The 26833-nt window shown below is 40.4% G+C and overlaps 1 protein-coding gene across 8 annotated transcripts in view; it reads right to left on the minus strand.

Moving 5' to 3' along the window:
• The window catches only part of hdx (highly divergent homeobox), a 97033-nt gene that overhangs the window by 46227 nt on the left and 23973 nt on the right, over positions 1–26833 (minus strand). For 7 of the 8 annotated variants that reach the window (XM_041194652.1, XM_041194657.1, XM_041194654.1 and 4 more), the window contains 3 exons: positions 15797–15943; positions 10017–11147; positions 1616–1669 (listed from right to left, as the gene is read on the minus strand). In XM_041194652.1, the coding sequence (XP_041050586.1) occupies positions 1616–1669; positions 10017–11147; positions 15797–15943 (1332 nt within the window). Of the gene's footprint in view, positions 1–1615; positions 1670–10016; positions 11148–15796; positions 15948–26833 lie in introns of those variants that run through there. The other variant, XM_041194656.1, reaches the window with a different exon arrangement.

A 26833-nucleotide genomic window follows, 5' to 3' on the forward strand; every position in this document is an offset into this window, starting at 1 on the left:
ATTATACAAGAAACAAGTAAAGAAAGATGGAAAGACTTGCATTGATATAGCACCTTTCATGAATCCAGACATCCCAAAGCACTTTAGAACGAATGAATTACCATCTGAAGCATAATTACTGTTCTCACGTGGAAAGCATGGGAGCTAATTTGCTGTTTTGGGATCTTACTGTGCACAATGTGTAACTAACCAGGTAATGCCTTTTAGTGGTGTTGATTGAGAGTAATTATTGGCCAGGATACCAGGGATATCTTCCCAGTTGGATCTTAAGTCCACTTGAGAAAGCAGGCAGGGCCCTGGTTTAACATCGCACCTAAAGACAGTACCTCTGATAGGGAAGCACTCCCTCAGTATTTTTCTGTAGAGACAACCTAGATTTTTGCGTTCAAATTTCTGGAGTGGAACTTGAACTCGCAACTCCCTGACTCTGAGGCAAGAGAGCTACCAACTGAGCAATGGCTGACACCAAGTAGAGCATGAAAGCTCAATAAAAAATGGTTAATTCATCAATCCTACATTTCTGTCCTCAGAGCACATACTAGGAATCTGGTATTAAGTGTTGTCACATAATCTCTGGCTGACAGAGAGAATAGGATCAGTGAATCTACCCTATGAAGTAAAAATGTTTTCTATTTTATTAAAATTCACATTTTTGCTGGCGAAGGGTCTGAATTCAGATGGAGTCAAGATGGGTGGATGGAGTTAGATTGAACGGCAGAACAGGCTTGCTAAAGAATGACGTACTCAAGTTCCTATGTTCCCCTTCCGATATCAATGAAATGCCAAAAATTTGGTTTGGAAAAGAAGCTTGCAGACAGAAATCACTATTTCACCCTGGCATTCCAAAATACCTGCATTACAAATAAAAAAAAAAAATCAGGGTAACTCAAAATATGGTAGAGAATTATAACTTTAGTACTTTTAAAGGTTTGAACCTGTGCAATGTTTAAGTTTAGCTCCTTGCACTAGTCAGAGCATACTTCTAAGTAATTTGCTGAATCTTGGTCATTCCAATGTATTAAAAAAGATATTTTAGAGAAGAAGGGCAAAAAAATCAATAAGAATGATCCCAGGTGATGAGCTATGAAGAAAGGTTAGAGAAGCTTTACACCACAGGATTAAAAATGTTTTTGAAGTGGGGAGGGCTTCATTGAAGTGGATAAAATATTAAATATTATAGATAAAATAAATCCAGATTATTAGTTCAGAGTAAGCCAGAGGATAGAGAAGGAAAGCAGAGAGACTTCAAAATATTTCAGCAAGATCGTCTTTACTAAGAGACCAATAAATTAGTGAAATAATATGTCTAGCAAGCAGGCAGTTTAGCCAAATATAATGGGATTTATCAAAGTACAGTTGGATACTTTGATAGGAGAGTTGGATTATAGAGATAAACTTCAATGGGCCAGGTGGGCTTTTGGTGTTCTCATGCAATTAGGTTTCTGCACATTTATTTTATTTATAAAGACAGTTAGAAACTGACATGTCATTTTGATTAATACCAGTGTTTATTTTAAATTATGAAAAGGCTTCTGTGGGAAAAGGGCCAATAGTTTGCAATTAGTGAATGAGTAGGATCTTAAAATTAATAGCAAGGTGTGCATAAAATACTTACTGTTCTTTTCCTTGAGGTTCCAGTTAGACAAGGCAGTAGGCCAGACCCCGACACCTGAAGCAGAAAGTAACATTACTGTTGAAATTATGAACTGTAAAACAGACAATTATTGTGAGCTTCTTCACAATCATCAGATATTCTTAAACCTCAGGTAATTTAAGCAATCATTCCATGTTAAACTCTCTTACTAGATAGCCATATTTTGAATATTTTACGATCAATTTTAAGGTTTCAGAGTTTAAAAAAGATTTCATCACAATGGATGATGGACTGACTAAAATCCATGTTTGCATTACCCCGAATGCAGTTTTGCAGATGTTAATTTACAGCAGCCACAGAGTTCAGATCTTTTAACAGCTTGTTTTTCTGACATTCAAGTAGTTCACTAAGGTGTCCAAAACAGATGAACAGACAAATGGTGCAGAAAATTGTGCTAATATACTTTGCCCCACTTCAAATTTTCTCTTGTAACTTGAATGGTAGCCAATTTTCTTTTTAATAAGCATTTGGACAGGAACGCCACAAGGCTGCTGTTTGCCTACCTTACTCTACACAACACCCTAAATTTACATGGCAATTTATCTTGCGTTTCCTTCCTTAAAATAAAAGGGATGTAATCTAACTCTAAGCATTATTTAATAATGAACAGTAAAGTTAATTGTTTGTCCCTAGGTTCCATTCACACACCACTCGTAGCTTGGTCATGATGAAGATGTGTGCAAACAGGACTAACAGCAGGTTTCAAACTGCAGTGAACACAGAGTCTTAAGCAGTTTGGGTCCTGAAGGGCAAAGGGAAAAAGGCTGAGAGAATCAGGCCTAAGATGGTTCATTAATTGGTTGCGCCCACTGTGAACCAAGTTAAAACATTTTTCTGGTGTCCTCAGGTGGCTAAGGAAATATTTCCAGAGCAGCCAGGTAAGAGCAAGGGCATGAGACTAATTGAATAGCTCTTTCAAAGAGCCAGCACAGGCACAATGGCCAAATCGCCTCCTTCAGTGCTCTAAGATTTAATACAAGATTAATCAAAGCATTTTGCGTTCTTGTGGCATCACTCAATCATCACAATGGTGCAATTTTAACAAACTGCCACCAACTCAGGTCAGGCTTTAGTAATGACAGTATCACTTGACTTTCTAAACCAATCCCCCATGTGAACTTTGAAGGAATTGTTCAGAGTTCAAAGGATGGTGTAAGAATATGATGTACAGATCAAACTGACAAAGATCGTCCTCCTGCATAACGACAATCCACAGTGCTCTGTGTTGAATACTCCATATTGCAGCCTATGGGTTGTTTCAAAATATTTGGAGTGCATTTGTAGCTGAGCTTTGCAAAAATGAAACAAAAGATTTCCTCATTTCTGACCTAATTTGAACAACTTTAGAACATTACAACCTCTTGCATAAACTTACCAACATTTTTCCTTCAAAGATTTGAACTTAACAAAACACAAGGTTAACTGAAAATATAAAATGCATTTTAACTCAGCAATGCAGAGCATGCAGGCTGCAAAGAAACCTTGGTTTTCTAAATGCATTGAAGCTCTGGTAAATACAAATCTAAAAATGACAATATTCATCTCATAAGCAGCCTCTCGTAGATACAGTCCACTTAAGTCTTTTTCCCATCACTATGAAATTGTGCAGTATCCCATTATTTGAATTAAGCAGCTAAAATAAAAGAAATTGGGAATTTAACATTCAAATGAAGCAGCTTACATGAATTAAGCAACTTTGAATTAAGAATTGACAATACTTACATGAGTTTTTTTCCAAATCTACTATATTTCTTCAACGAGACAGGTGCACTTGAATCACATTTATTCCTCCCGATCTTAGGTGCAATACACCAAGTGTGCAAAAGAAATTTGCAACTCACTATGGATGAGCACTCATCTCCATCATTTGTTTTAGCAATTTCTCCCAAAACAAGTAAAAATACCCAGGAAACAGTTGTATGCATTCTGTCTAAGCAAATAATAAATTGGAATGATACACAACACTATTTCAATGCCTTAAACCCAGCACCTTAATACAACAGAATTTTACATTATGTTTAAAAGTGAGGTAGTTCAACTGGAAGCCAGAGTGCTAAATTTGAACATAGGAAATTTTGATGGTATAAGGGGAAAATTGGTTGAGGAGGATTGGGAAAATATATTAAAAGGTATGATGGTACATCAGCAATGGATAGTCTTTAAAGAATTATTGTATAGTTTACAGCAACTATACATTCCTTCAAGGCACAAAAACCCAAAAAGAAAAGTTAGTCAACTATGGCTAACAATGGAAGTTAAGGATTGTATAAGATTAAGAGAAAAGTCCTATAAAGTTGGAAGGATTTTAGGATGTAGTGAAGGAGGGCCAAGAAACTGATAAAGTAAAGGAGAATAAAATATGAATGCGAACTAGCAAAAAACAAAAACAGACAGTAAAAGCTTCTACAGGTACGTAAAAAGGAAACATTCGGCTAAGACAAATGCAGGTCAGGGTACAGGCAGAGTCAGGAAAATTTATAATAGGAATAGAGAAATGGCAGAGAAGCTGAATAATTACTTTATGTCTGTCTTCACTGAGGAAGACACAAGAAATCTCCCAGAATTAGAGATCCAAAGGACTAGAGAAAATTAGGAATTGAAGGAAATTAGTATTAGTAAGAAGGTTATGTTGGAGAAATTAATGAGACAGAGATTGATAAGTCACCAGGACCTGATATTCTACATCCCAGAGTGTTGAAGGAGGTAACTATGGAGATAGTGGATGCATTGGTGATCACCTTCCAGAATCTATAAAATTTGGAACAGTTTCTGCAGATTAGAAGGTAGTGAATGGTACCTCACTATTTAAGAGGAGAGGGAGCGAGAAAACAGGGAATTGCAGACATGCTAGTCTTACATTAGTAGTGGGGGAAATGCTAGAATCTATTATAAAGAATGTGATAAATGGACACTTGGGTAATAATGGACAGATTGGGCATTGTCAACAAAGATTTGTGAATGATGAACCTGTTGGAGTTTTTTGAGGATGTTACTATCAGAATTGATAAAAGGGGAGTTGGTGGACATGGTATAATTGTATTTTCAGAAGGCTTTTGACAAAGTCTCCCATAGAAGGTTGGTTAGCAAACATAAAGCACATGGGATAGGCGGTAATATACTGGTATGGATTAAGGATTGGCTAAAAGGCAGAAAATAGGGTAGGGATAAATGTGTCATTTATGCTTTGGCAAATTGTGACTAGTGAGGTACTGCAAGGGTTAGTATTTGGGGCCCCAGCTCTTCACAAAAAAATACTGATGATTTGGATGTGGGGACCAAAAGTAATATTTTCAGACACAAAGCTAGGTGGGAATGTGCATTGTGAGGAAGATGCAAAGTGGCTCTAAGAGAGGGTTTGGACAGACTTGGTGAGTGGGCAAGAACACGGCAGTTGAAATATAATGTGGAAAAATGTGAAGTTATCCGCTTTGGTAGGAGGAACAGATATGCAGAATGTTTCTTAAATGATAAGAGATTAGAAAGTGTAGATGTACAAAGGGACCTCTGTGTCCTCGTCAATAAGTTACTGAAGGCTCACATGCAGCTGCAGCAGGCAATTAGGAAGGCTAATGTAATATGTTAGCCTTTATCGCAAGAGGATTTGAGTACAAGAGTAGCAAAATCCTGTTTCATCTGTATAAAACCTTGGTTAGACTATATCTTAAGAAGGATATTACTGCCATAGAGGGAGTGCAACAAAGGTTCACCAGGCTTGTTCCCGGAATGGCAGGACTGTCCTATAAACACAGATTGGGGAAACTGGGCCTGTATTCGCTAAAATTTCAAAGAATGAGGTGATCTCATTGAAACTTGCAAAATACTTTAAGGGACAGACAGGGTAGATGCAGGTAAGAAGCTTCCCCTGGTTGGGGAGTCTAGAACCAGGGTCACAATTTCAAAATAAGGGGAAGCCACTTAGGACTGAGAGGAGGAGGTTTTATCTTTACTTAGAGGGTTGTAAATCTTTTGCATTCTCTACCCCAGAGGGTTGTGGATGCTCAGTCATTGAGTATACTTAATGTAGAGATTGATGGGTTTCTAAATACCAATGACAAAGGGATAATGGGAACAGTGTGGGAAAAAGGCGATGAAGCAGATGATTAGCCATGATCGTATCGAATGGTGGAGGAGGCTCAACAGGCTAAATGGCCTACTCCTGTAGCTATGTTCCCATGTCCTAGCACCTTCATAATCCTTCACAATACAAGCTGGGGTCTTCTTGATCATTCCGCATTACCCACTGAATCCCCAGGGGAAGTGTTACAACCAGGTGATAGGGGTTGAAGGGCTCCCCTCTTTTCCTTCTCCTCGTTTGACCGCAACAGATTTTTAAAAAATAGAATATCTTTGTCAATTTAGTGTGCACGTAACTGGCTATGTGCTGTGATCGTAAAAGAAGCAGTAAGACAGGTTTTCATGGGTTTAACAAAGGAGTTTAGTCTTATTACATTTAAACCGATCTGGGTAAAATAATAAAATACATTCCGGTTTCCATGTGCACACACATATCCCAAGTTCACACACACAAATACAGCTTACAGGGGAGGGGAGGATAGATTTGGCCAAATTATAGCCCATAAGAAATAAAATAAGTTCACAGTTCGCTACTTGGAGTATCTGCTGGCTGCATGCCAATTCCAGTTGTTTTGCTTTCAGTGCTGAGGCAGTTTAAAATTGCAGCTGGTCTTTCTGTCTTCCAGGAGACACTGCTGTAGAGTTGAATTCTTTGTTTAAGGAATCTCTGGCTACTGTGTAATGGACACTAAATCAAATTAGTAGACAGGTTCCAAGCTTGTTAAAGAGGGGCAAGAACTCCACTTTGCTCAACTGCTAGTTCTGTTCTGCAGAGAAACTCATTTGTTAAAACCACTCAAAAAAGAATCTTCACTGGTCATGTGCTCTCTCTCTAACTGCCAGTAATTCAAACACAATTGTAGATTCCAATTATAATTTGATTAACTCAACTGGGGGGCTATCTTAAAAATCAAGGTCTTTTGTCCAGGCAATTAACCTTTGAATGGTTCATCTTCAGCTGTTGAATACTGTAAGTGATTTCCATAAATATCTTGTCAATTGGGTTAACTTATAGTTATCTGCTATGAGAACTGCCTGTATAGCTCTTGCAGGTTTTTGTTCCTCCATGTGGGATTTTATGGAAAGAGAAGTGAGTTTTTAAGTTCCTCAAGGAGAATTACACCTCTGAGGCTTTCATAGGCGAACTCTATTTTAAATGCTCATATCCATTGGTTGAAACCAAGTTGCTTAACCCTCTGAACGTGATGCAAGTTTACTCAGGTTGTTTCGGAGAGTTCGGAATTTTTTTTGCAGTACACCAACTCCCATGTACTTAGGATAGCACGTCATCTCAATTTGATGAACAGACAATCAGGCAATAGAGAATAAACCTCATGGGCTTTCCCTGTTAACTTACTTTGCAATAGTAGGGTCCAATTCTCCAATGGCCTTCAGCTGTTTTGCAAGCATCTCAGATGAGATGAAAAATTCTTCTACATTTCCCTCATCAAACTTAACTGGAGAACTTTAAGAACTCAGCACTCGCTCCTGAGCTAGGGGCAATTCTCTCACTAGTTGTGCCCTCACTGGGTACAGTGGTCTTTCCCTACTCAATTCAAGCTGCCTTAACTGGAATTCCTTCTCCTCTCCCTGTTCCTGTCTCTCCCTTTCTCTATCTTCTCTCTCTCTGTTTCTCCTTGTTGGAATTCTAGCTCTAATCTCTGCTCTTCCAACTGCATTTTTGTTAAGGCTAGCTGGTCCGTTTTGGGTTCTATGTCTGTTGCTGTCTCTTCAAGTTCAAATTTAACAAGTTTTAGGATTTTGGATTTCCCAGCTTTTGGTTGGATTTTTATTTCTAAAAGCTCAGCTATACTCTTCAATCGATAGAGCTTCTAAGATGTCCAAAATTACCTCATTCTGTTATAGGAATGTACTGGCTTTGAATGGGGATATTTTGTTAGTATTCTATCGCTGCAAACCACAAGGGAAAAATATAACTGGATCTGAATTTTTAAATTACTTCTAGAGATCAATTTGGGTCCCAACTTACAAATTCTCTTGTTTGTCTGTGGATTTGGTCTTTATGGTGAGCCCCAAATTTCTGTTACGACCAGGTGAGGATGGGTCGAAGGACTCTCCCCCTCTTTTCCCTCTCCTTGTTTGCCTCAACAGGTTTTTTGTTTACAAGTGGGTTACACTTGCCAACTCAAGGAGTACTTAACTGCTTGCACATAGTGATCACAAAAGAACCAATTGGACAGGTTTTCTTGAGTTTAACAAAGGAGGTCATTAGTTTTATTTTATTTAAACTGATCTTTGTAAAATAATAAAACATGCTCCAACTTCCACACACACAAAGTCAACACAGGTTATAGAGTAGGGGAGGATAGATTTGCCAAATTATAGTCTATAAGAAATAAAAGAAGTTCACAGTTCGTAGCTTGGATTATCTGCTGGCTGCAGGCAATTGCTTTCAGCGTTGAGGTAGTTTAAAGCTGCAGCGGGTCTTTGTTTTCCTGGAGTTGAATTCTCTCTTTAAGAATCTCTGTCTACTGCAAATGGAGGCAAAATCAAATTAGTAGACAGTGTCCAAGCTTGAGAGAGAGAGACAGGAGCTCCACTTGGCTTAGTCCTGTTCTGTGGAGAAACCCATATGCTAAAACCACACAAAATACTTGGCTGATCATGTGATCCCTCTCCAACTGCCTGTAATTCAAATATAGATGTAGATTCTAATTATAGCTCTATTAGCTTGTCTGGCAGCTCTTAAAAATCAAGGCCTTTTGCCCAAGCAATTAATATTTGAATGCTGTAAGTGGTTTCCATAAGTATCTTATCAATAGGGCAGGGAGGAAGGTCTCAGCGGGTGGGGTTGGGGTTGCGGGTTGGGAGTTGGGGTTGGGGTTGGGGGGGGGTGGTAGTCAATGTCCTTGGTGAGTTTTGTAGACTTGCCATCTTTCCATAGGATTGGAATGTGAAATAAATGGTAATGTCGATTAGTGTTGGCTGTCTTGATGAAGGTTAGAATCACTTCAGTCTGTTTCAAAAAAAATGTCCTTTTACAAGTCCAATTCTTGTTTCCAGCTGATCTCCAACCACACAAAAAAAAAGTTCCCTGCAATAATTTTACTGTAAACATTCTGCACACTTCTACTTGAAAACACCAGGTGGACGACCGCTTTGGACACAATGTATAACAACACTAAATTAATTCAAGAGGACGTTATAAATTCCACTCCACGTGGCAATTGGAGTAATCTTTGCTACAAATTTGCCAAGCGTATGTGCACTGCAGAAGAGAAACTGATTTTAAAAGTGTTGCTCAGTTCAGAACAGTGAAATTCATGATCTATTTCAAAGGTGCAAGAAAATAAGAGGTAAAAAGACAGAATTGTATCGGGTGAAGAGGGACTCTAAGCTGTACTTTCACATTGAACATCTTTCCTCAGTTGGGAACTATTAATGTTCAAGATAAAATATAACATAGCTGTCTTTCTTTACAACTAACTAGTTCACATTAATGTATAGATGAACAAACAAGTGCATAAGTATGTTCGTACCGCATTAAAAACAAATTCAATTTGAGATAGAAAGATTGCACTGCCAACATCCCCTGGTCAAGTGCAGGAGAAGGTGCTCACCAATTGACTTTAACAACTGAAAGTTAAAATGCAGCAACATTTGCAGTATAAACCCTTCCAGAAATTAAAAGGAATACTCTTAAATCCTACACAATAGTTGGAATCTCAAATGATGCAGTTGTTTTTGAGCAATGCTTCCTGAGACAGAAAACTTTACCTTTACCTCCATGGGGATCCAACTTGCTGGAAGTTTGCGAAAGTCAGAACAAAAACTAGCAAATGTAATTAGAGTGACAACCTTGGGTTTTGATCTCTCTCTCGCAGGATGGAAGCAAGCAGCTTAATTTTTTGAAACACTAGGCTATCCACAGGGAGATGTTGTTATTATTTTCAACATACTGTACAGCTCAGGCTCAGATTCCAATATTATTACAGAACGTTTGACCTGTATGCAGCAATAAAGATAACTGAATTTTTTGTATATTCAATATATTTCCTTAAAATAATTTTGTTTACATTGCGAAGAAATAAAGATTGATGCCAAGTATAATTAGCTCATAAAAGGCACTGGTTGAAAAATTAAATCAAGAAACAAAGTATACAGTCACAGCATTGGTAAGTTACAAATTTAAAAATCAAAAAGAAAGCAAGCGACCAATATGATTCTGAGCACATAACTACATTTTAAATGATTACATATTGCTTTTTCAAGTTTACACAACCGCAACACTATTTCCATACAGATCAAAAAAATAACTAATAGGTACCTGATAGTTGGTCTGACTGGGAGTTAGCCTTTGGTTGCTAGATGATGGAGGGCGAAGGTTGAATGAGTCCTCTGATGAGGAAGCATTACCGTACAAGGTCATTGTTGTCCCGGGCGCTCGGAATTCTCCACTACGGTAGAATACACTTCCAGACACATCCCGCGCACTGACCTGTGACGAACCAGTGCTAATGTTCCTTGCTGGTGTCACGAGAGATGTATTTGAGCACTCCATTTCTTTTGGGGTATTCGCTTCAGAAACTCTTGGATGATTTTTCAGCTCTGAACTCATTGATGCAAGCTCCTCCTCCCTTGCATACTCGTCAACATCTCCAGTTTCCATAGCAATGGAAAAGCATCCACTTTCCATTTGTCGCAAGTTCCTAAAAGCATGGTCCCCCCTATTTCTAGGGGACTGCTCACTACTTGCCAACGAGTATACATCCCGAATCTGGAGAGAGCTGACAGCAGTGTCTCCACGGTTAACCTTTGAATCAGATGAGCAACTGGATGTACTTCTCGAGAAAGGAGGCTCAGAACTGAGCTTTCGTGGGCACTGAGACAGCTCTGCAATGGTTGAATTAAACTGTTGTTTTGGCCACCCACCAACTGACTTAGCTGATGCCGACTGTACTCTATTTATTTCACTCTGAACATAAGCAGGACTGTAGTTCTTTGTACTGGAGGAGTATACAGTGCTGGTGGGACTGTGAACATTTAATTGCCTCGTTCCAGGAGTCATTTTTTCACAAACAGGAATTGCAGAGTTTTTGGAAATAGACTGTCTTTGACTACTGGCATGCTGTTGTAATTCAATTTCTGTTATAGTTCTCCCCATTGGTCTATGTATAAGACCTTTAGGAATGTCACACCTGTGGCCATCCTTTTGGTGAGACAACCCTTGTGCGCTGGCAGAATGGGTAGAGGTAAACACACCCGTTACCATTACATTTCTGCATGGTGATGTTAAAATGGTTTGCTGGCTTTGGGATGGAGAGACAAGGCTAGTATTTTTCACTGGTGTATCAGGTTTTCCCACCATACTGTTACCTGCTGGGCCTTGTGTAGAAGGTGTATCATCTAAACTGTATTTTGTAGAATTCAGTTTTCTTCTTTTATTGCCAATCCAAGTCTGCAAAACAGATACCATTAAGTGTGCAAAAAGCATATATTTTTTAAACTTAGAACTGGCTCAGAACACGTTCAAGTGAAAAGCTTAAAGCTCAATCTAGCCTTCATAAAAGAAAGAGATAGGAGCGGAGAGAAAGCAGCCAGTCCTCAATACTTGCTGAATTTTAAGTTTGATATTAGAAGGCTCTCACCTACTAAAAAACAAGTGTGGTTGTTACCAAACACGTTTGGTTGTAGCTTTAAAAAAAGTCTTCGAATTTCAATGCAAGTTGAATTTCTGAGATCACATCTACTTTCAGAATTACTGTCACCTTCATTTTGCATGCTTGTAGCTTCCAATGACTAAGTCTGAAACTTGCAATGCAAGATTACACTTCCAGTAATTTACCACCTGGTTTGCATATGAAACATTAATCTGATGGAAGGCTTTCCATAGCAAAAAGGGGTGAAGAAAAGGGGATGTTGGTGCAATTAATCAAAGCACCCAGTCAACATAACCTTGCATGACAATTTGGCTGATCACACTGGGCTTTGTGTGTGCAAATTTTGGGCTTCCTTACCTCCAAAAGAATAATGATACATTAAAACAGAGGAGGAGCAATGAGATGATTTGGAATTTAAAACCCAGGTTAGAAAAAGGCCTGAGTTTGAAACTTATCTGGAGCATGGTTCAAGTCTTAACTAAAGATATGCTTAACATTAACTGTTACTGAACTGATCACATTACTATAGCACATAAGCATGGAATATGCAAGCTCCAACAAAACTCAACAATTCAAAGAACTCTCCTCTATCTTTCCCCTTCTCATGAACTAGCCACATTGCAAACTCCCGTTCAACTGAGGATCTATATGGCAAATTAAAATGTATAGCTACAAGGGAGCTTCAGTGCAAGTTACAGATTATAAAGCATGACTAAACACTACATGAAACATTAGAGTTCAGTCTTAATGGTCTCACTGAAACACCATTGCTGGAGAAACCTAAATGGATGCAAATTTTAGATTGATATCCTGGTGCTTTGTTAGAATATATGCATGAGTTAAGAACTGATGGCACCTTCTTCCTTGTGGCTATTTGCTTTTCTTCAAAAAGATAAAATAGGAAGAGGCTGTGAAAATGCAAACTGTGCCTGGATTGGGGAAGAAGTGGAATCAATCAAATTGCTTCTTCTCAGTCCATGAAACACTAGCCACATGCAATCTTAATCATTGCATGGATTTTATATGTGCTGTGGAAAGTGCAAGTGTGTAGTACTGACAACCAATCAGTATCAAAATAATGTGCTTACACTCTGTTACATGTTTTTAAGAAATCTATAAACAGCAGAATGTAAAATACCTTTAGAAGACAACAGTTAATAAAGAGAACCTGGCTAATTAAGTGTTAATTTTTTTAAACAATATTATTTAAATCAATTTACAATAGCCAATAATTATATTATTAATACAAAAGCAAAATACTGCGGATGCTGGAAATCTGAGTAAAAACAGAAACCGATGCAAATAATTAGCAGATCATGCAGCTTTGGTGGAGAGAAACAGAATTAACATTTCAAGTTGATAACGAATGCTCATTGACCCGAAATGTTAACTCTGTTTCTCTCTCCAAAGCTGCTTTCTGAGCTGCTGAATATTTCCAGCATTTCTGCTATATTATCCAAGTTAAGTTGAGCAGGAACGGTGGTCCAGATAAAGTTTTGGATGCTACCGCACTGGATTTGAATCAAAGTTGTAGTGTGGCATATCTGTCAATTTATCAAAAATAATTCCTTCATTATTATGGAATTCCCTCGCTTAATTCCTGTGTCACCCTCTCTGAACCATGTACGTCATCATGTTACAAATAAAACACCAAGTCAAATTGCAGACATGTGAATTTAATAATAAGAAGTTAATGCTGGAAAAATGCAGCAAGTCAGAAGATAGGATAAATTGAAACGGTTTGTTTCAAATTTCTAGCATTTTCTGATTTTATTTTGACTTAGGATATTCATTTTCCTGCTTCCGTTTACAAGCTTTAAAAACACTGGATATTTGAACAAATAGCACTTTTAATGAAAAGAGATTCATCATTCAAGGCAAATGAAGAGAAACTGCTTCTACTGATGGGTGGGACAGTAACTAGAGAGTACAGATTCCAGAAAATTGGCAAAGGAACCAGAGGAGGGAAGCAGAGACTTTAGCGTTGGTATGATATGGAATGGACTGTATGAAAGTGTGGCGGAAACAGACAAAAAAAAAATTCTTGAGCATTGCTGGCAAGGCCCATTCCTAACTGCCCTTCAGAAGGCGATGGTGTGCTGCTCCTTGAACTGCTGCAGTCCCTGGGGTGTATGCGTGTGCACAGTGCTGTTTGAAAGGAAGTTTCAGGATTTTGACCCAGTAACAGTGAAGGAACGACGATACAGTTCCAAGTCAGTGGGTGTGTAGCTTGGATGGTAACTCGCAGGCCGTGGTATTGCCATGAATCTGGTGCTTCTATCTGTCTAGGTGGTAGATGGTTTGGAAGGTGTTGTCAAAAGAGGCTTGGTGAGTTGCTGCAGTGCATCTTCCATAGTTTTCCACTACGTGCCTGTGGTGGTGGGGGTGAATGTTTAAGGTGATGGATGGGGTGCTGATTAAGCAGGCTGCTTCTTGGATGTTGTTGGAGCTTTACTCATCCAGGTAAATGGAGGGTATTCCATTACATTCATGACTTGTGCCTTGTGGATCATGAATATGCTTTGGGGAGTCAGGAGGTGAGTTACTCACCACAGAATTCTGAGTCTGACCTGCCCTTGTTTCACAATATTTGTATGGCTGGTCCAGTTAAATTTTGGATCAGTGGTAACCCCAGGATGTTGATGATGGGACATTCAGTGACAGTAATGCCATTGAATGTCAAGGGAGATGGTCAGATTCTCTCTTGTTGGAGAGTGTCATTGCCTGGTACTTATGTTGTGCGAGTGTCACTTTTTATTTAATAAGTAACTTCCAAAAGTGGTTGGATATACATTTGAAAAAAGAAAACATTTGCAAAGACTACAAAGATGGAGAATAAGTGGGAGAATGGGTCCAGTTTGGTCTTTCAAAGAGCCAGCACAGGCAACATATTCTGCAAGAATAGTTTAGAAAGTTTAGTGAGGATTTTTTCAAATATGATATTCAGACAATAACAAAATTTCTCTTCTCCCAATTTCTTTCCACTTATCTGTTATTTAAAGAAACATTTGTATATATATCTTTTTTGATCCACTGGTCCATTTTATTTGTGAGACCAGTAACATTATTAATCACCTGGCTATGAGAGAACCTCTCTCATCCTTCAGCTGCTGACCCTGATTTTCTGCTTCATCAATGTGTGATACAGCAAGAGAGTTGTCAACCTGCTGCTTGTGCACAATAAAAACATTAGGGCTGGGCATTGGCTCCCTCCTTTATCCCTTGTACTATTTAATTAAGTCATTGCTATGGCGATGCCTCAAAATTGTAGCTTTTGTAAAGCTAACTCAGTTCAGGTCTGGAATTCAATATTTTGTACCAGCTTTTCCACAATTGGCCTTTGGAATTTTTTTTTAAAAACAAAAAGTGTGTGCTGGACTCATTATTGTTCAGGGCAATGCTAAACAGACAAACATTGAATAGAGGAAAATATGGCTTTTGGCCCCATTAGTTTACATTCATAATCAGGTGCAGCCCAGTGCCATTTTGATGTAGTTAACTATTTTCTAATATTTCCTAATGTTGGCAGTATAACCGAGCCATTTGCATACACCTACTTTACCATGGAGAGTTATCTGGCAATACATTGAAAATAGTGAAAGCATGGCTGCCTAAAGGTTCCAAAATTAAAAGCATTTACTTTCAGTTCTAGTACTATAGTAAAAAAGAGACATTGGACTGAATGCTGACCAGGTACATGGCTAGCAAAAACCATATTGACATGAGCTTGTAGTGCAAAACAGTTTAGGTTATGCAGGATCCACCAGGCTTCAGGTCCAGTGGATAGCAGAGAACGAAAGATGCTAATCCACCGGGAAGAGGGCTATAATGAGCTTTGCACTGGCTTTATCTGGGTATCAACCTGACGAATTAAACCCTTACATGCAAATCTAAATTTATAAACAAACTCCAACAGATAGCTGGAGTTTCAAATATAGCTTCCAGCACCTGCCTTCATTAGAAGTATTCAACAGCAGGTATGGCTAAATATAAAATGGTACATTCATGTCCCCAAGCTTTACAAATACAATCGAAAGCAGAACTCTAACCTACAAACTTGGGAACCCAATTTATTTTTAGGACTGAATTTTACAGGCAAATACTCAAGGGTGAGTTTGATGTAGCGCTTTTAAAGATAGCCCTCTCCACCTGTTTCCAAATGATACCTATGCATAAAATTGTCCTTATAAAGCTTCTTGGAAGTCTGAACTCAAATCTGTATGTAGACATCTTATCAGAAAGCATTCACAGATCAGTGAGAGCTCTGAACATTTTAGCAGTTACAACACAAGATTTGACCTTTTGTGTTCACAAGCCTTGTCTGTAATAAACATCTTGCAGAGGACAAAGTCTTACATTGGTTACTACTCTATTACTTAATACTACTGGGATCCAGTATAAACCCAACATTTCCAAAATGGCTGTGGAAAAATGTTATACTACTTACCCTGACTACATTAAAATCTAACCCCGTTTCACGTGCACACTGTATTATTAATCCAAAGCAATTTTTACTTTGATTTGTCATTCCACTGTCATAATAACGCTGTAATACTCGTTGCTGTTCCTCTGTGAATATAGAACGCAGATTCATCTATAAAAGAAAGTACAGTGCTTTTTGTTATAACAATTTGAAATGTGTAAAAAGACAAAATCTGTTTTAAAAAAAAGTTATTTCAAGATACACAAGAAAACAACAGATTCTACTGAAGTATTTAAAATAAAACCTGAAGAGATTAATTCTGGGCAAGGCCAAACACTAATTAGCACATCGTTATGTTTTGTAAAACAGCTGAAGTTACCAACTTGCTATTTAAGTAAACCTGCTGAAGTCAAAAACTTCTGTTTGATTAATCATCAACAGAGGGGCTTGTTTTGGCTTTTTTGAGCCCCTCACTGAGGAAACTGGCAGCCGATGTAGGGATTGTCCTGGTTTCCCATGAAAAAAATGCCTTCTGGAAGAGTTAATCGACCAACAGATTGCTAAATTGGTGCATCAAAAATTCTACACAAGATAACATTACATTCAGAAATACAGTTAATATGGGGAGGGGAGTGTGCCCATGCACCTTTTGATCTCAGCCAGGATAGGATAAAGGAAGCTGCTATGGAGAAAATAGCTATTTACAAACATGGAAGGGAGACAGAAAAGATTAGAGAAGATCAACCATCTTCTGTGCATTTTATTAGCAACTGGCTCTATTAATAGAAGCTAGTTGCCTGGCTGCTTGCCATGGTGCAGCAATGTGGGGATACAAACAAATAAAGGCTTGGCCTAAATAGCCAAGTGGTTATGGTACTGGGTTTGTAACCCTAAGATCAAGAGTTCAAATCTCACAATGGCAAACTATGAAACAATGTAACTTCATCTGAAACAGATGGAAACGGCTTTGTACTCGAAAGAGTTATTTGCATTGGCTTGGCCTAAATAGCCAAGTGGTTATGGTACTGGGTTTGTAACCCTAAGATCAAGAGTTCAAATCTCACAATGGCAAACTATGAAACAATGTAACTTCATCTGAAACAGATGGAAACAGGTTTACTCAAAAAAGAGTATCAAGAGTTCAAATCTCACAATGGCAAACTATGAAACAATGTAACTTCATCTGAAACAGATGGAAACGGGTTTGTACTCGAAAAAGTTACAAATAAAATGCAAAAAAACAGCCAATGCTGGAAATCGAAACAAAGGCATAAAATGCTCGAAACACTCAGTAGGTCAGTCAGAACCTGTGGAGAGAACAGGTAAGTAAAACTTTCTGCCAAAGGATCAAAACCTGAAATGTGAAGCTTGATCTACTCTCTCAACAGATGCTGGTTGATCTGCTAAGTATTTTGAGTATTTTCTGAAAATTAAACATTAATTTATGAAACAAGCTAAACAATGTTGCTGACTACTTTGTTAACATTAAAAGGGGCCAAAGATTTCACCATTCAATTATAATCCTTCAAATGATTAGATTAACTTGTTTTGGTAAATAAGATTCCTTGGATGGTGCAAGTAGTAAAAAAAAGAGAAATATAGTTTCCCAAATGGCTCATGAATTTCAGATTACTCAAAACTCACACCTACTCTTTCAATAGCCAGAGCTCTCTTCTTCCTGAACTTAGAAGATATTCCCACAACCCTCACTCAACTCCTGTCACTCACCCCAAGATCAGAACAAATCCAAATCTGTTTATTACAGAAAGATAACAAAATGGAGTAAAGATCTGGTTATCCTTTCACACCCATAAAAAAAGCTTTTATTTAGATGCCTTTCATCACCACAGGACATCGCAAAACAATTTACAACCAATGAAGTACTTTTGAAAAATAGTCACATTTAGGAAACACAGCAACCAATTTGCACACAGCAAGATCCCACAAACAGCATGTGATAATGACCAGATAATCTGCTTTCTTATGTTGACTGAGGGATAAATATTAGCCAAGACACTAGGTATTAATCCCGTGCTCTTCTTCGAAATAGTGCCGTGGAATACTTTATATCCACCTTAAAAGGGTAAGCAGAATTTAGGTTTATCGTCTCATCCAAAAACACTACACCACCTGCTGTGCAACACTCCCTCAGTACTATACTAGAGCACACAACTCGAAGCTGACATTCAAGTGCTGGAGTGGGATTTGAACCAGAAACTCTTGACTCATGAGTCCAGAATGCTCTGAGACACGGTTGACAACCAAGTAAGTAAACAAACATCTGCCTTAGTTCAATTAGTAGACCAGAATCAAAATGAAGAATAAATGGAAGAATTTAGATAAGCTTGGTTTTTTTTACCCATAATATGTTTTACAAAGCTCTTGTGTAGGTTTTGTACTGTACTGTGTGCATTGCTGAGCAAATCTCGCCAGATAATCAAGGACGGAAGACTGCTCTGTTAAACATAGCCAATAACTCATCATTGGAACTATTTATGTAACAGATGCTCAGCAGTTGTTGTGACTGCACTGCATTAGTCTGTTCTCCCAACCACCACTCATTGAGAGTAAATTTAATCGCACTTAAAAATGCCATTTGTAAAGTGCAAAACTAGACTTATCCACCGTACGACCCAGCACATGAAGCTCCTCTATGCAGCCCCTGGAGCCAGTTTGTAAAATGCCAGTCAAACGGGTAAGTTTGAATGGGAGGTTCTGCATGGGGCTGCTCCTCCAATCGCAAATTGCTTCTCTCCCATATTTGCTGCTGATAGGCTCACAGTGAGCCTATCAGCAGCAAATGTGGGAGAGAAACAATTTGCAATTGGAGGAGCAGCAAACACCAGCCACAGTGCATTTAGTGGGGATCCATGCACAGGGGTAGCCTCGGAGCAGAGATGGCAGGAAGCGGGGACCAGGCATCCAGAGTGGAGAACGAGGCAGCAAGAGTGGGGCCCACTGATGTCTGAGTAGGTGAGTGTCTGGTGACTATATCGGGGGGGTGGGGGCCCAGAGGGCCAAGCTGAGGGCGAGGGTTCTAAGGGGCCGGGGGTGAAAGTGCAAGGGGGCAGAGGGCACACACTCACCCTGTTACACCCTAATACTCATCTTTATTTATTACTCATTGTTTTTCTTTTGCTCAGCAAGTTGTTTCATTTCATCTCTTTTTAAAAAACTCATGTATAACATTATGCCAAACTTTATCTTTATGAAATTTGCTCATCGACCCCTTGAGCGAGAAAAATTTTGTAATATGGCACCACCCCCGCGCCCCCCCCAGGCGAAAAGGTTGGACAAGTCTGATTTAAGCCTGATGTGAATAGCACGTTTAGAGAAGTTGTCACACTGTAGCTGAAGGGACTTGAGGAAGGAAGGGAATGGGTGACCACCAGGTAGTCCAAGAGAAGCAGGCAGGTAGTTCAGGAGTCCCCAGGGGTCCAGCTCGCAAATCGGTATTCTATTTTGGAGGTTGATGAGGGTGCTGGTTCCTCCAGGGAGTGCAGACAGAGACAAGCTTCTGGCACCACAAGCAGCCTGTCTGTACAGGAGGGGGAGGAAGAGCAATAGTAATAGGGGATTCTACAGTCAGGGGAACAGATAGGCACAACTGTGGCCATCAACGTGACTCCAGATTGGTGTGTTGCCTCCCTGGTGCAGGGTCCGGGATGTCACTGAACGGCTGCAGGGCATCCTGAAGGGGGAGGGTGATAAGGCAGGGGTCATGGTACATGTTGGTACCAATGACATAGGTGGAAAGAGGGATTAGGTCTTCCATCAAGAATTCAGGGAGTTAGGCAGTAGACTAAAAAGCGGGATCTCTCGGGTTGTAATCTCTGGATTACTCCCAGTGCCACGTGCTAGCGAGCACCGAAATAGGAGAATAGCGCAGATAAATATGTGGCTTAAGAGTTGGTGCAGGAGGGAGGGTTTTAGATTCCTGGATCACTGGGACCGATTCAGGGGAAGGTGGGACCTGTACAAGTAGGAACTGTCTATATCTGAACAAGTGTGGGACTAATTTCCTTACGGGCGGGTTTGCTAATGCTGTTGGGAGGAGTTTAAACTAATTCAGCAGGGGGAGGGGACACAGAATGTTAGCAGAATAGGGACACATCATAATACAGTAAAGCAATTGAGTCAGAGGGAGTACAGCTACATTAAGTTTCAAGGGAGTAAGGCAAGGCTGGATGGCCTCTACTTTAATGCCAGGAGTATTACAGGTAAAACAGATGAGTTATGGGTGAGGATTGGCACGTGGAATTGTGATATAGTAGCCATCACAGAGACTTGGCTGAGGGAGGGGCAGGATTGGCAGCTCAACATTCCGGGATATAGAATCTTCAGGTGATACAGGGGAGGGGGTAAAAGAGGAGGAGGCATTGCATTATTAGTTAAGGAGTCAGTTACTGCAGTAAGGAGAGATGTTATCTTGGAGGAAGCATCAAATGAAGCTTTGTGGGTACAGTTTAGGAATAAAAAAGGGGCAGCTACATTGTTGGTGTTTATTATAGACCCCCAATTAGCGGGAAATTGAGGGGCAAATATGTGCACAATTCGTGGAGGTATGTAAAAACAATAATAGTAGGGTAATTATATTAGGTGATTTCAACTTTCCCAACATTAATTGGGATAGACATAGTGTTAAGGGCTTGGATGGAGTGGATTTCTTGAAATGTGTACAGGAGAACCTTTTAGGTCAATATGTACAGGGTCCAACAAGGGACAGCGCAGTGCTGGACCTAATTCTGTGGAATGAAGCCGGACAGGTGGCTGAGGTGGTGGTGGGAGCACTTTAGTGATAGAGACCACAACATGGTACAGTTTAAGTTTGTTATGGACAAAGAAATAGACAAGTTGCAAAAAAATGTTTTGGATTGGGGGAGAGTAACATAAGGCAGGATCTGGCCAAGGTAGACTGGGAACAGCTACTTGTGGGGAAATCTACAGAACAGCAGTGGGGGGTGGGGGGCACAGGGGCACGTTCAAAAAGGAAATGGGGTGGGTACAGGCTCATTATTTTCCATCTAGGATGATAGGAAGGAGTAACAAGCCCAGAGAACCATGGATGATCAGAGATATTCAGGATACGATGAGAGGGAAAGGAGAGGCTTTTAGCAGTTACAAGGGGAGCAAAGAAAGCAATTAGGAGAGCAAAGAGGGGATATGAAAAAGCACCCCCTGGTAAAAGTAGGGAAAATCCCAAGATATTCTATAAGTATATCAATGGGAAGAGGCTAACCAAGGCAAGAGTAGGGCCCATTAGGGACCAAGGGGGCAATCTATAAGTGGAGCCAGAGGACACTGGCAGAGTGTTGAACAACTACTTCATATCCGTCTTCACCCAAGAGAATGAGGATGAAGGTACGGAACTCGGGGAGAGAGACTGCGAGGTTTTTGAGCAAATTGATACAGGGAGTGACAAGGTATTGGAGGTGTTGGCAGGCTTAAAATTGGACAAATCCCCAGGTCCAGATGATTTGTGTCCCAGACTGCTGAGAGAGGCATGGGAGGAGATCGCAGGGGCTCTGACCCAAATTTTTAATTCCTCTCTAGCCACAGGGGAGGTGCCAGAGGACTGGTGAATAGCTAATGTGGTTCCGCTATTTAAGAAGGGTTGTACAGATAAACCAGGGAACTACTGACCAGTGAGTCTCACGTCCGTGGTAGGGAAACTATTGGAGAAAATTCTGAAGGAGAGAATCTATCTCCACTTGGAGAGGCAAGATTTGATAAGGGATAGTCAGCATGGCTTTGTCAGAGGGAGGTCATGCCTAACAAATTTGATTGAATTTTGAGGAGGTGACCAGGTGTGTAGATGAGGGTGGTGCAGTTGATGTAGTTTATATGGATTTCTGCAAAGCCTTTGACAAGTTCCGACACGGGAGACTTATAAAGAAGGCAAATGCACATGGGATACAGGGTAATTTGATAAGGTGGATTCAAAATTGGCTTAGTTGTAGGAGACAGAGGGTGATGACAGAAGGCTACTTTAGTGACTGGAAGCCAGTGTCCAGTGGCGTACCACAGGGATCTGTGCTCGGTCCCCTATTATTCGTCATTTATATAAATGACAGATGACTATGTGGGGGGTAGGATTAGTAAGTTTGCGAATGACACAAAGATGGGCTGGATGGTTAACAGTGAGGTTGAGTGTCTTGGGCTACAAGAAGATATAGACTGGACGGTCAAATGGGCAGATAAGTGGCAGATGGAATTTAACCTTGAAAAGTGAGAGGTGATACACTTTGGAAGGAGTAATTTGACAAGGAAGTATTCAATGAACGGCATGACACTAGGAAGTTCTGAGGAACAAAGGGACCTTGGCGTGTGTGTCCATAGATCTCTGAAGGTGGAGGGGCATGTTAGTGGGGTGGTTAAAAAGGGCATATGGGACACTTGCTTTTATCAATCAAGGCATAGATTACAAAAGTAGGGAGGTCATGTTGGACTTGTATAGAACCTTGGTGTGGCCACAGCTGGAGTACTGTGTGTATTTCCGGTCGCCACATTATTGGAAGGATGTGATTGCACTGGAGGGGGTGCAGAGGAGATTCACCAGGATGTTGCCTGGGATGAAACATTTAAGTTATGAAGAGAGGTTGGATAGACTTGGGTTGTTTTTGTTGGAGCAGAGAAGACTGAGGGGTGTCCTGATCGAGGTGTACAGATTGAGGGGCATGGACAGGGTGGATAGGGAGCAGCTGTTCCCCTTAGTTGAAGGGTCAGTCACGAGGGGACACAAGTTCAAGGTGAGGGGCAGGAGGTTTAGGGGGGATGTGAGAAAAGCTTTTTTAACCAGAGGATGGTGATGGTTTGGAATGCGCTGCCTGGGAGGGTGGTGGAGGCGGGTTGCCTCACATCCCTTAAAAAGTACCTGGATGAGCTCTTGGCATGTCATTACATTCAAGGTTATGGGCCAAGTGCTGGTAAATGGGATAAGGTAGGTAGGTCAGGTGTTTCTCACATGTCAGTGCAGACGCGATGGGCCGAAGGACCTCTTCTGTACTGTGTGATTCTGTAAAGGGACCAGTTACTGCTTGGGCAATAACTGTACTTTATTTCAGGTCACCAGCTCGTTCAATGTTGATGTCACCTAGCTCGAAGGTTTTTCCTCAGAGGCAGATGCAGAATGTAGTGGGGCTTGAAGAGGGTAGGGTGCATTGCAGAGGAGAGATACCGGAAGTGTTTGTTATCAAAGTACTGCAATAGAGGGGCTACATAAGATGACAAGCTCAAGGGCACCTTTGTAAATATGTAAACTAAGAGAGTTTATATGGAGGGACAAGTTTGGAGAAGACAGGAGCACAGTGAAATCAGAGGGGTTGGGGGGTAAGATAAATTGATATAGAGACTGAAATCATTGATGATGAGTTAGCCACTGCAGCAATTAATGGAGAAAAAGGTGGGCATTTTGGGTTTAAACATGGGATGGAACTTGGTGACAGTAGTGATGCGAGGGAGAGGGAGCAAGGCAAGGTGCTTGAAAATACCAAAAAGTAGGGCGAAAGACTTGATATTGCAAATTCATGAAAAGGGCCACACTGTCATCACAGAGGTTTAGGCAGGCCAATTGGTTGAAAATATAGGCAGGTGAAGAGGCTTTATTAAGTAGAAAGATCTTGCCACCTGTGAGCCAGATTTAAGTCAAACCATGATGTCAATGCAATGTCTACAACAGAATTGTGTTCTGATAGTTTGAACAGGATTGTGAACAGGGCAGTGACTAGACTCTGCCAGCAGGTCAACAAAGAGGAAGTGGCGAGTTGGGCGAGGAGTGGGAAGGAAGTTGGTGCGATTAGTCCTCTCAGGGATACACAAGGTAGGAAGGTCAAGAAGAGAGGAGGTCAGTTGGTGTCGCTGCTTACAAGGAACCAGTGATAGATCCTTCAATGGGCCTTTCGGAGGATGGTGAGAGGCAGAGCTTGGCTTAAGGTAGATGGATTCAAGCCTAGGATGATGGCAGGAGATAAAGAAGGCAAAAAATTAGTGATGGGTTGTAGTAGGTGTGTGCATTGTGGGGGGGGCAAGAGGCGGTGGGGGTGCACAAGGGATGAGCAGAAATCCAAAGTTGAAGTCTGAGGACCAGTGGTGGGGGGAATTGACTTGGAACAATAATTCCAATGCAGAGACAAACAACAAGAGGACATTCTTGAAGATGGATGGGAGATGTTGCAAACTAAGTAGATATAGTGTGTAGGAAGATAATAACAAAATGCACCACATCATTTGTTTTTAAACAAGGTTCTATTAAAAGAAACCCACCAATGAACATCCATTTCAAAAGAAAGAATACAGCTTGAACATGCCACAACTGATAGCACACGAGGGAAGCACAGTTACTCTACACACAAATCCACCATATCTAGACACACCATCCATGCAAAATATCTGGTTTAAAAGCAATTTATCCGAGCCTTCACAATATTCAATGCAGATTGTGTTAAAGAATTAGTAACATGCTGGGTTCAATCCCTGAATCCCTTGTCTATATTGGTCAGACCAGCCAGACTGCCACAGTTTGCATCATTATTCCCGAATAGGAGCATCAATACATGACTATTATTCCAGCATCTGAACAATACCTAATAACCCCCGCTTGAAGTGCACATTCAGAAACCAAGTAAGAACAGGAGTGGTGTTCAAATGCAATGGTTTTCAGTCCAATCCCATATTGACAAGCACAGACCTTCACAAAGTGACACTTGGATAAGGGACAAGACTTTCTTCGCCTGCTGATATTTATTAAGCGCATGAGTAACTTATGCATTTTACTGTCATAGGAGAAAATGAATTGGGTGTTTTGTGTGAATTAATGCCTTAGTAAGACACAGCAATTATAGGTCATCATGGATGCTGAAATAATACTGGGAAAAAGTTTCATTTTTACTTTGAAGCTTATCTCTGGAACTAGCCAACTAACTGTTGAAGTGACAGAATTGGTTCTGTTGCTGCTGTTTCTTAATACTTGAGATGTCAATATAGGACTAATTTAGTTTTGCAAGGGAACTTGTTTACAATATTTAGTTGGCAATGTTTTCGAGAGTTGAAACTTTAAATGGGATTCCCGAGTTATTAAAAAAAAGTAGAACCTGTAACTTAAGAAAGCCTCAAAACCATCTACCAACCTAACCTATAACAGGTTAACCTCAAAATTATAACCTCAAAATCAAGGGACTCAATTAAGCAAAAAATTATTCGAACCTGTTAAAAGGCAGAAATGACAGTGGTATACCAACAAGAAATCTCTCACATCCTTACAGCAAACTGAACTTGAGAGATTTAATGAGACAATTCTGGCTACCTCCTAATCATCCAAAAGAACAGGATGCCCATGCTGATTAACACCTGGGAGGCAAACATCTCCAAAGAGGATAGATTCTCTATCTTAATCAAAAGGTTAAACAGAATGACAGCTAATGATAATGCTTAATGTCTATAAGGACTGCGCACATTAACATTTCTTACACTCATCTCCTCCCTGTGTACAATACTCACTAGTGCCAAAAGGCAGTACACACAACTTGAGCAGTACTTAGTATTTAAGCCTACATTAACCATCGATAGAGGAATGGCATAAAGTATAGAGACCAACTCTCCACATCACCACTTGCAGCAAAATGGGCGAGGGCCAAGTCAAAACAAACACACTTCATACAAACTCCAACAAATGACATCACTCTTTTAGTCATCAATCTACAGCAGGCAAGTGCTGGAAGGCTGCAGTTAGAAAAGAATTATCTGACATTCAGCCATGAGTGATAGTTCAAAAGATCATGGGCAGAATTTTCCCCCGCTGGGGGAGAAGTTCAAGAGTGGGCGTGTGGAGGCGCGCTGCCATTTTACATGGGCAGGCCGTGACATCTGCCAGGAAGCGCTATGAGCTCCCGGGGTGGGGGGGGAGATTCTCTGAGCCGTGAGTGCGCTCTTTCACGCTTGCGCACGAAAGAGTGCACTCATCTCCCTGAGGCTAAGTGCTGCCTCAGGGAGATCGGCTCTCTTGTCAAAAATATTAAAAATAGGGAGAAAAAAATTTCGCTGACATGTTCCCTTATGTGATAATATCATAGGAGTTGGGACATGTCCATAACTTTTAAATACACTTTAATTACATTTTTTAAACTCTACATGAAACCTCATCTTGCCCATGGATGAGGTTTCATGCTTTTTCTAATGCCGGCCAGGGCTCCTGGCCTGCCCACCAACCTTAAGGTTGGACGGGCAGGTCCATTAATTAGTTTGTGGCTCTGTCAATGACCTCAATTGACCATTGATAGGTCGGCAGGCGCACAGATGATTCTGCTGAGCCCTCGCCTACCTGAAAACTTAAATGGGGCAGGGTGACATCTGGAGTTCTGCCCCACGTCATCCCGTTTCATTTTACGCGTCGGCGAGCGGGACCCGCCCCCCCAAGGGAAGACCTGGCCTATGACTGTTTTTGCACTTTTGAGTGAGCCTAAGGCCAGTGCTGGTTGCGCCAACACATTGGTGAGGTAGAGCCCTGCACAACAAACAGATGAGCACAGCTCTCATAACTAGCTGTAACATTTCATTTCTTCCCAAAATGATATATTTTTGGTTGACTTAAATGTAGGCTACCACAATTAGAAGTGTTAAGTGTAGGACGCTTGACAGGAATAGCTGACATTGGGTCAATGTTTCCCAAAGACTTCCACAAGAGCTGCCTTGCTTCTTGTCTGTGGTTAATGCAAAAAAAAAATGGATCAATATTTGTCATCAACTCCATTATTATTGGATCATGTGATTGCCAGGATGCTGGAACACTAAATTGATAGACCTTGGTTTTTTCATATCTTGCAATTCCTAAGTTCTTAGAACAAATTATGTGCAGTCAGGAACTGGAGAAATTCCAAGTAATCTGGACTCCATGCTTGAAGGCTCACTTAACTCAAATATCCCACCTCCATCAGAATATGCAGCTGCACAGTGACAGCAAAGGGCATTAACACGATCCTTACAACCTTTCCAGGCCAAAGTGAACCCCAGAGACCAAGCAGGAAGCAGCTGATTAAAGTCAATCTAGAATATTCCCAATACAAGCAG

The sequence above is a fragment of the Carcharodon carcharias genome, chromosome 9 (genome assembly GCF_017639515.1).
Source record: "Carcharodon carcharias isolate sCarCar2 chromosome 9, sCarCar2.pri, whole genome shotgun sequence".
Classification (NCBI taxonomy): Eukaryota; Metazoa; Chordata; class Chondrichthyes; order Lamniformes; family Lamnidae; genus Carcharodon; species Carcharodon carcharias.